Here is a 10,825-nt window from a genome sequence, read left to right as displayed (position 1 = left end):
AAAATAAAAAAATAAATAATAAATAAATAAATAGGAAACAAATCTCATCACTACAGCTCAGATATGTGAGGCAACCTGACCTTGAGAGTGAATTCACTGGGAGCTGCTCCAATCTACTTGAACTAAATGTATATGGCCAGTGCCCTCACATTGACATAGGCTTTATGAAGTGTCTGGGTAAAATACACATGAATAAATGCAGTGGCATTTGCCATTGGAAAGAAATAGATACCTAGCAGGATCCCTACTGTTCCAAGCCAGAATGAAGTCTTACATCATTCTCTAACAGCTGGAACCCATCCCCCAAATAGCTAAGCGTACCTTGGCCTCTGTAAACCCTGAAGCTCAGCCAGTTTCTAAAGGTCTCTTAATAGAAAATAAGCTATTTCCTCGGGGTGAGAGAAAGCGTGTTTGGAGTTAGTTCGGTTCCCAGGGGTGAGCTGTGTCAGGCAGTTACCTTGGATAGTTCTCAGACCCCTGTAACCTTTGCCCTTCTCCTCTCAGAACACGATCTGTTATTTCAACCAGATAGAACTCCAGACTTCACTGGCTGTGTGACGGAGCTCAGTCTTGAACTAGGTTGTCCACAGCACACATGCATGCCTAGTTTGCTCAGATTTCTACATTATTCCTCATTTAAAGTAAAACCATTTCAATATATGGCATGGTGTTTCCTCTGGGCAGGCGGAATCAAGGGTTCCTCAAGAACTCACCACAGCTTTTCTCGGTTAACACCTTTCTTGTTCCCTAACATAGACCAGCCTGGCAGTGTGGATGAAGAGGGGTTGATGCTATTGGAGGAAGAGCTTTTCCAAGCTAAGACCCAGATCAACAGCCAACTGCGGCCCCTGATGTCTGAGTTGGAGGAGAGGGCACGTCGACAGAAGAACCACCTCCATCTGCTGGAGACAAGCATAGATGGGATTCTGGCCGATGTGAAGAACCTGGAGAACATTCGAGACAACCTGCCCCCAGGATGCTATAATACCCAGGCTCTGGAGCAACAGTGAAGCCACCATAGAAATTTGTCCACTGAGGTTCTTGGGACACAGACCTCAGGGATCAGGAGCCATCTCATGTGGATGGGACGGGCTGAGGACATTTGAGCATGTTTAATGGGTTTGTTCAGATCTATTGGACCCGATTCTATCCCTGAGACTATGGGTAGATGGATGTCTTCCTGTGCCAACCTGGTACTGCTTGCTTCCTGGTGCTGGCAATGGGGCAGGTAGCATTGGGAATGAGACTGATCAAGGACCAGCTGACCAACAAATGTTGACCTCAGAACAGTCATAAACAGAGACCTGGAATATACAAAGTGCTGCTGCACGTATGTCAGGACAAGATATCTAATCACACTGTGGCCGGGAAAGTACTCTTGCTTCACCCACTGCAAGTTTTTGTTGACCGGATTTCCTCCATTGCCCACCCAGTAGAGTGTGCCCTCTACTTTTAAGCTGAGTGCAGTGGGCAGGGCTGGGCATAGGACCTGGAAATCTGGCCCATTTGGAGCAACAGTCCCTGCTGCCACCCTCTCGCCTTCACGCTCTTGGCCTGAGTGTGACATCCTTCTCCTAACGATGCCAGAATAACTTAGAGACGGCATTTTTATGGAAGCATCTCTTATCAGCCAAGCCATCACGGGGAACGTATTTCCTTTGAGTTTCAAAGTGATGTAAGAAAATGTGTCTTGGGCATTAAAGGAAGTGGAATTGTCTAAAAGATACATTAATCTTAATCCAATCCTCCTTTGCAAACACTAAAATTCCTATACATCTGTATATTGTATTTTATTTTTTCTCTCTCTCCCTAAATCAGGGATAATCCATCCTTCTAACATATATTTATTGAGTTCCTACTATGTGCCAGGGGTGAGTGGAACAGTACCGACATTATCTACCCTCATGGAGCTGACTATCTAGTGAGAAGGACAAACACTCAAACTAATAAATGGAAACTCCTAGGCCTTGTTCATCTCAAGTGATATTTATTGCAGTCACCCCTCAGCTTGAAACACTGCTCAGTAGAACATGTGTTGCAAGACAGCCCCACGGGGGTTACTTGAGTTAGGGCAAGGCTGAAATTGTTTTGAGTTGTATACACTTTTCTGTGTTCCAGCCGTCCCTCCACCCCTTCCCAGGACAGGCTATTGCAACAGACCGTTGCATCATGGCAATACCAGTGGGAATCGCCGAAGGGACCAGACGCACTTGTGCCTCCGCTCGGAAGACTTCTGTACTGTTTCACGTCTGCAGTCCCTCATCTTCTCATGGATGTGTGTCAAATAAAGGAGCGTTAGATGCTGGGGACGAGTTTCTGGTTTTATTTAACTCTTAGTCTGGGACGGAAGCACCAGAGCAATGGGAGGGAGCATGCCATCCTGATGCTCACGGCCCTAGAGTTAGCATGTTCGATTCTGAGGGACCTACTTCCCTTTCCAACTATGAGAGCATTTCGGAATATTCAGATGATGCTGGATCCTAAGCATGAAGAATTATCTCTAGAAAAACCCACACTGGGTGGAGGCTATAATTAATATTCTTGTCTTTTTCATCTACTATAAAATAAAGGTAAAATCTGTAGTTGGTGGTGTATACGTAACACCTTCCAATAAATTACAGTTCAGTAAGTTAGGGTCTGAATTGGCTTTTACCCAAGGGGCTGATAAAAGGATTCTGCTTTTGTCCACAGTGACTCTTAAGTTCTGAGAGGTCTGACAACTTGGTCATTTGTGAAAGTAGTCTGATAATTCTATCTTGTAATGCTCAGTTCCACAGCCGACAAACTTCCTGCTGTAATTTAAGCCCTGTCATTTATAATATGTGACTTCTAAGGCTGCCTTGGGAGGAGGAGGAAGCCAAGGGACAGAAGGGACACACCTGGAGAGCCTTTGTAAGCCAGGATGGGAAAACCTTACGCTCTATTTTCCTGAGCCCATGTTATAATTTGTAGGGGTTCCTTGAAGTCATTTTTCAGTGCCAGTTCTACACTCTGAAAGGGGAGTACACACTGTTGGGTTAGCTATGCCTCTGCAATCATAATTCCCCACCAGGTGGATGGTTAAGAAACTTATGAGAACTAGGGTGGGAATGGAGTTCAGTTGATGGAGTTCGTGCCTAGCATGAAAAATGAAACCAAACAGGCCATGACCACACAGCTGAAATCCCAGGACTCTGAAGGTAGAGGCAGAGGATCAATAGTGATCATCCTTGGCTACATAGGCTAGGCGGAACATAGTGAATTTGAGGCTAGCCTGGGATACATGAGACTGTGTCTCAAAAAAAAAAAGTTATAAGGATGTCTTTCTTGGCAAATGACAGGGATCTCAGTAGAGATGGGTAGCGAGAAGCGACTGTTGGGACTGCTGAAGCAGAAATGACATCCTCATTTTGAGGACCTGGAAAACTGACCCGAAGAAGAAGAAAAGCTATGGCTGAGAAGTAGCCTTCTCTAAGCCTAGGGCTTGTCTTGATCTGACCCGGCCAGTGCAAAGAACGTTTGGTTTCTGGTTTCTTATCATTATTCACGAAGGCCTTCTTGTATGTCTTCTCCGGGCATTTTCAGGTAATGGTGCTCTTGGTAGACTGTTCCACACAGCCTTATCTACTGTGGCTCATAGCAGATGTGAGAGGAGCAGACATGAAGCTGCCCACAGATGCTGATTCCTTAGCAGATGGAGATCTTACGTTGTCCCAGGATGTGGTTTCTTTCTAGGACTCTAAGGAGGCCAGAGAAAAGGGTCCAAAGATCCTCAGCCCTGTCCACTGTTTGGAACAAATCTCAAGGACCATGACTGTGTTTATCATGTCTTCTTTTAATGTTTTGTCCGGTCATGGGAATGTTATGGGTCTGTACTGTGTTTTAATTTTCCCACTTGGAAAATAGTAGAATTTCTCTCCACTTACTTTATACTGTTGGCCACACAGAACTTCTTGGGAAATTCTGAAATACAAAGCTTCATGATGGGACATAAGGAAAGAAATGCATATGATTGTTACTTTGTATTTCATATATATATATATATATATATATATATATATATATATATATAGGTATAAGCTAGCAAATTAAACCAATGTTTATATTTAATTTTAAACACACTCATCGTAAAGCACTCAGGGTGGGGGAGGTGCTGCGGTTAGCTTTGTGAACAAAACAGCAAATATAAACACAACCAATTTACAAGGTGTATCAAGCTTCCCTAAGATATGCCATGAAACCCCACGTGGATACACACAAATCGGGTTATTCTCAGTTTAAAGGAGGAGGAGGGGGGGAGGAGGCTAGGGAGGAGGAAGCAGAGGAGGAGATCTAAGAATCCCAAAATCAAAACGATCACAGAACAGAACGAAATGAATCTGGCAAATATGTAACCCTTGACTTGGGACAGGGAAGTATTATTTCACCTTCTGACTCACAGCTGATGGTTGGGTAACAATGACTAATGACCAGTGCTCAGGCCAGCCAAGCTAGACAAGCCATAAAAAGGAAATAAGAGGGTCAAAGGTCACAGCCGGAGCCCGCAACTAACAAATCATTCAGTTCTGCTTCTTTATGCTGCCAAAAGAAATTGGGAGCTTGACCATTCCTTAGTGGAGATCTTCTGTGCCAAAATTCTAAGCTTTTTAATCTTCATACCTATGTATATATTTTTTTCTCCATAATTCATAATTAAAGAGCCCCAATTGCCAGTCATGTTAGCACACCACTAGAATCCCAGCACTTGGGAGATGGAGTCAAGAGGACCAGGAACTCACAGTTATCCTCAGCAACAAAGCAAGCTGGAGGCCAGTCTGGACCACAGAAGACTTTGTCTTGAAAGATTTCAAACAAATGACTGAAATTAACCAAGAGTGGAGCATGTGGGCTGGTCAGGATCTTAGGTTTAATTTTTTTTTTAATGTGCATATGTGGAGATGAGTTTACGTGTACCACGTGAACACAGTGACCACGGAGGCCAGAATAAGGCACTGGACAGCAGGAACTGGAGTTAGACAGCTGTGAGTCACCATGCAGGTATGGTGAGCTGAACCCTGGTCCTCTCCGAGAGCAATAGCACTCAACTGGTGAGCCATCCACCTCTCGGCTCTGTAAGGTTTACTTTTCTTAAATGGAGAAAACTTAGCAACAATTTACAAATTTGCAAATTATCCTTTCTACATTCTTGAGTGTGGAGATGATGGTGATGATGATGGTGGTGGTGGTGTGTGTGTGGAGATGGGGGGGAGAGAGAGAGAGAGAGAGAGAGAGGAGACAGAGAGACACAGAGAGAGAGACAAAGACAGAGAGAGAGACACAGAGAGAGACAGAGAGAGAAGAGAGAGAATGAATGAATGAATGAATGAATGAATGAATGAATGAATGTCCTATGTAGCCTAGGCTGACTTTTGATTTGTTGAAGGAGGCTGTGTGTGCCACAGTGGACCTGTGGAGATCAGAGAACAACCTAGTGGCATGGCTCTCTCCTTCAATCAGGAGGATTCCAGGGATTGAATGCAGATTGTCAGGGGTGACAGCGAGTGCCTTTACCCACCAACCCCTCTGGTTTATACCGCAGTGTTACTTCAGCCAGACTAGGCGGAACTTCACTTACTCTGAGCATATTTTTACAACTGTTATTTCCCACCAAGTAACAGAAGGAAGAAAAAGTGATGACTTCTCAGAGCAACTCACAGAAAAGGTTCTGGACAAAGACACAAGACACTAGTAGCATTGTCTGGTTTATTAACATAATTGAAACATTTTGCTGATAAAACTCTTGCCCATGACTATTCTAGCAACAAAACTCTACTACTCAAAAATATTTCACTGTGAAATGGTATTGCAACTTGGAGTTTTTATTAATGAGTTGATTTCCATAAAGCAAATCTCACTCTTAAATCAGCAGATAACATGATTAAAAAAAAAAAAAAAGCTTCCTCCTCCCCGTTCCAACCTCACGAGGATCAAGCTGAGGGCCCTGGGACCCCACCAGAGGGGTGAGAAAGACTGCAACTCATTTCTAATTAACTGGAACAGGCTACTAGGACACTTCCAAACTCATACTACACAGAAACCACATAAGGAGTTAGTTGAGTGTACCAGTCAGCTCACAGGAAGGTGTGGGTCACATCAGCATGGCAGAGCACACCCTCCTCGTTACCACAGGCTAGCTCTAAGGTGTCTTAATTACATCAGCTACAAAATCAGCCCACCTCCATCCTTCGGATCCCACCGGCTGCCTCTCCTGCTGTAACCCTGGGAGAGATCCTGGGCTTTTCAGGGGCTGTTTTTGCATTGCTGTTTTTGTTTTGAGACAAGGTCTTATATGTCCAGAGGATGGGCTTGAACTCCTGATCCTCCAGCCTCTACCTCTCAGTGCTGGGATCACAGGTATGGGCCATCACACCTGGCATTGCATTTCTTTTCTATTTAAACAAAAAATACACGGGCATGCTTCTCTTAGTCCCCTAAAAGTGTGTGTGAGAATATTGGAGTGAGGAACTGGGTTTGGGCTCTCTGTATTCCTCCGGCTTTTGATGCAGTTCGATTATCCTCTCTACTTATTTGAATAGCAAGGTCGTGAGTTCTTTCAGAGAGTTCCTGAAATTGAGACTAAAACATGAGGCCAAGCCAAAATAGGAAGAGCAGTGTCTCTGGAAACTTCAGCTGTGATTTCAGGCACTTCAAGAAGAGATTCCGTTTGCTGGCTCAATGTACATTCAAAGAAAATGAAAGCCAGGGGCCCAGAGGCTACCTGGGATTGGGAGTGTGACAGACTAGCAACCTAGTGTCCCCCCAGCCCCATCCCTGGAGGAGAGACTTATTAAAGTCCTGCCCGTCTATCAGCCTCTTTCTAAAAAAATGGCAGGGGCGTTTTTTCACTGACAGATCGTTCCAGTCTGTGCCTTCATCAGCATCTCGGGGCCATGCTTGTAACGGGCTAGCTAACCTTCACAGGGAGCAGCAGATCCCCCAAAGACAACTCAGAGCCCAAAGGCTATCCTGAGGACACGTGAGGCATCCCTTAAAACTATCTTGGCTGGGGCAGGTCACAGTCGCAGTCACACCGTGATGTTCTGCATGGGAGGGTGGGGTGGGTGTGGCTCTACCTTTGCGCCAACCAAAGGAGAAAGAGACAGGGAAGCGAATGGACAATTCCGCCTGGAAGGGGACTCACTTCCGTTTGTTAAAGGAAAACCATTTTCACACACTCCATCAAGATACAATCTGCCCACCTGCTGCCCAGAAACCCACTTCTGCATCTGTCCTCTCAGCTCACCTCCCTTTCCTTCCCTGCTCCTACCTGCCTGTTGCCCTGAGGGGGCTGGCCTAGCCTGGGTTCTTATCTCAGGCTGTGGAGTAAACGACCAGAGTCCAGAGGGGGAACACAGTCAACTAAAGGAACGAGAGAAAAGTAGTCTTTCTCGGGTCTGCTTCTGTGGACCCTCGTCAGCTCCGGAGGTTTCCCCAGGCAGCCCAGCTACCGGTTTTTTTCTTGTCTAGGGAAACAACATCCTCTCATCATGCTTCCCAGGATTTGTTGCGTGGTCCTGGACCAGACACTGACTCCCCAGGGTTTCTGCTCCCTTGATTTCAAAGAACCTGGGAGCAAATGGATTCTCCAGGTTTTCTCTGTCAGTTTTTCCATGACTTTTAGCCAAACATTGGACCTCTAGATTATAGAAACAATTTCTTCCCTCTGGAGATCATTTCTACAGCCTGAGAACGACAGCTTGGGGCTGCTCTATCAGCTTGTTGACTCACTTCTTTCTCCTGGAGTCAGCTGAGGACGGTGGAACATGACGTAAAGACTATCACCCCTGTTCAGTCCCACCTGGGCCATGCTCATGTTAGAAGTTAAAAGTAGCCTCGTACCCAGGAGCCATTTCCGTGAACAGCCAGAAACCCAAGAGCTAGAGGCAGGATGGGACATACAAAACAGACAAGTCACTTCCTACTAGCTCTCCAGGCAGGGCATGAGTGTCCAAACTGTCCTCAGAGGTAGAGAGAAGGGGGAGGACAGAGGGGAGAAGTGGGGGGTGGGGGTGGACGGCTCTGTTGTGAGCCCACTCTTGTCAAGCAGACCTCCGAGGGCATTAGCTACTGCTGGGCTCTGCAGAGACCAATAGGGCCAGCTCAGGAATAAGGGTGATCGCTTTCCAAGAAAGAAGGGAACTTGGGCACTGCTGGGCAACCTCAGGTTGAGTGGATGGGGATCATGAATTCTCCTCAGGGTAACAAATTGCATTCCTAGCCAAACAGGCAATAAATAGTCCCAATTAGCAAAGAATCTCTATGGTCAAGTGATTCTTGGCGTGTTTTCAAAAGAAATGAACGGATTATCAGCTCTTGGTCTCGCCTGAGATTCCTCTCACGGGCAGGAACACATCTTACCATGGCCTCTAAGGGCTTTTGCTCTCTGGAGATGCCTGGTTGGCAGGGAACCCACACAATGCCACCAGTCAGACACAGAGCATCAGGACCACGGTCATCTGAAACCAGGGACTCAAATTCTGAGAAATCCTCCTCTTCCCAGACTTGTGTGCCAGGTTTCAGAACCTGAGAGTCTTATTCCTGACCAAAGGGGTCTGGGGTTGTTGCTGGTGTGTGTGTGTGTGTGTGTGTGTGTGTGTGTGTGTGTGTGTGTGTGTGTGTATGAATTTGTGCATGCATGCATGTGTGTTGAAGAAGCAGAAGCGGCTCCGCCTTCTTTCCTGGGTGTGGCCCTCACACACTCCGTGTGCTGAGACTGGCTAATCGTGTCCTGTCAGAAGGGAAGTAAACCACAGGAGAGCATCAGGACTACAAACATAAAAACCGCACACACTGATTCCATCCAAGTTCTACAAGAAGTGGACAAAGGGAAAGAAATAAAGAAAAATAGCCCTTTGTGGTAAAGGGCATGCTGGGAAGGCGAGCGCCTGAGCCCCGTCCCCAGAGCATGCTGGGAGAATGGGCACCAGAGTCGCCTCTCTAGAGCATGCTGGGAGACGGACACCAGTACATCTCCAAGGGCTGCACTCCCCCCAACTCCCACCCTGTCCCCTTACCCACCCCCGACCCGCAGACTAGAGGAAAATTTTATCCAAAGACGACTGTGGAATGGGAAATCACGGTTCTTCGCAGGCCCCCCACACTGTGGGGGTTAAGTCAACCAGTGGGGAGAACAGTCAAGATGAAGACAGAGAAACAGAGGCAGAGAGAAAATGGGGTCTGACAGTGGCTGGAGGGGCCAGTGTGTCGGCAGAGGACAAGGGGCGAGGAGAGAGCCGGGTGTCGCTAGCCCGAGGCGTTGATGTACAGCTGGCTCTTGAGGATGTAGTCGATGACTGGCTGGGACAGGTAATCCACGACATGGCCGTCCCCATGCTGCAGGGCCAGCCTGCAGGAGAAGAAACAGCAATCAGGTGGACATCCATGCCCAAGAAAGTGCACGGCCCTGGTCTGCCCTCTGCTTTCAGGAAAGGGTCTAAAGCACCCTGCCAGCAGCCTTTGCCTGGGTTGAGTGAACAGTATTGGCAAGATCCTCATCCCCACACAGACTGTCCCTCCGCTCCCAATGACACCTTCATCTTGTCCTGCCACCGAGTAGAGAGAGACCTTGGGAATGTTGTTTTCTTTTACATTTATTTACTTAATGTGTACGTGTGTGTGTGTGTGTGTGTGTGTGTGTGTGTGTGTGTGTGTGTGTGAGTATACATGTGCCATAGCCGATGTGTAGAGACCAGAGGGCAATATGTGGAACTCAGTTCTGTCCTTTGCCAGGTGGGTCCTGGGGATCGAACTCAGGTCGTCAACCTTGGGGGCAAGCTCCTTTCCCCACAGAGCCATCTCATTGGCCCATCAGGCAAGTCAGTTAAGTCCTTTTCTTCAGTTTTTCCTTCGGTACAATTAAGGTAACATTTGAGTGAGTTACATCCACTTGTTTAGAGGATTAAATGAGTCACGTCAGGCATAGATAGGGTTGACATTTTAGCTTTCCTAGTTTTTTCTTTTAATAAACTTTTCGTGTATTTTTAAGAACTCTTAAGTTTATCTGTTTGGGTTTGTCTGCACGCTGGTCTCATGAAAATTGGGTCTCTTAGAGGATTCTTCAGCTTGAGTTCACCTTATCCCCTCGCAGAAGCCCTTAGCCACGAGGGACAGAGACAGGTGAAGGTTCCAGGGACAAATGTCCACCTGATTCCTGCACACTTTCCCTCTGGCCTTCTCCTCTCTGCTCTTTCCTTAGACAACAGTCTCAGGATGTCACTGAGCCAAGAACGGTTTCTGGCTCTCTGCCTTCAGGGCAAGCCCTGCCTTTACCTTACAAGGCGCGTCCTGAAGTGTCTCCCTGCACATCAGAACATTCCGAAAAGTGGTCTCCAATAATAGTTCCAACTTCATCAGACTCGGTGGAGAAGCCAAGCCTGAGTCCAACCCCAGGAAATCCTGGTCTGGTTGAACCAAATGGAACACAGGCGTTTGTACGGCCATAGAGTAACTTCCCAGGGTCTAAGGAACAGCCATGTTGGAATCAAAGCCCTGCCCTCCTCTTTACCCACTGTTTGTGGTTTCTGTCCTAGCCTCCCAGTGGCTGCCACTCTGTGAATGTCTCCATCACTGTCTCCAAGGGAAGAAGTCCAGTAGACTATTTGAGTCCTTGGCTTATTTGACTTCTCGGAAGCATGTGACCAGAGGGCAATGTTGGACTCTTCCTCCTCAGCTACTAGGCATCCCTGCTGGGGACTTCTAACTGCTCCTCAGCCTTCACGGAAAGGCTGGAAAGTTTGCCATGTTCCTGCTAGCTGCTTTCTCTTCACTGCTTGACTTTGTGAGCTCATCTGGACCTGGAATATTTTCA

General features: G+C 46.9%; 2 protein-coding genes across 2 annotated transcripts in view; one reads left to right on the top strand and one right to left on the bottom strand.

Moving 5' to 3' along the window:
- The window catches only part of Lamc2 (laminin subunit gamma 2), a 67,837-nt gene extending 65,537 nt beyond the window's left edge, over positions 1-2,300 (top strand). Inside the window, exon 23 of the mRNA XM_052737197.1 lies at positions 757-2,300. Coding sequence (XP_052593157.1) covers positions 757-1,010 — 254 coding nt within the window. The 3' untranslated portion in view covers positions 1,011-2,300. The remainder of the gene's footprint in view (positions 1-756) is intronic.
- Positions 2,301-5,707: 3,407 nt separating this feature from the next.
- Nmnat2 (nicotinamide nucleotide adenylyltransferase 2) overlaps positions 5,708-10,825 on the bottom strand; it is a 164,315-nt gene continuing 159,197 nt past the window's right edge. Inside the window, exon 11 of the mRNA XM_052737195.1 lies at positions 5,708-9,364. Coding sequence (XP_052593155.1) covers positions 9,262-9,364 — 103 coding nt within the window. The 3' untranslated portion in view covers positions 5,708-9,261. The remainder of the gene's footprint in view (positions 9,365-10,825) is intronic.

The sequence above is a fragment of the Peromyscus californicus genome, unplaced genomic scaffold, assembly GCF_007827085.1.
Source record: "Peromyscus californicus insignis strain IS unplaced genomic scaffold, ASM782708v3 Scaffold_14__1_contigs__length_90479793_seg_2, whole genome shotgun sequence".
Classification (NCBI taxonomy): Eukaryota; Metazoa; Chordata; class Mammalia; order Rodentia; family Cricetidae; genus Peromyscus; species Peromyscus californicus.
The sequence above is the reverse complement of the archived record's forward strand: the minus strand, read 5'-3'. Positions and strand labels throughout refer to the sequence as shown.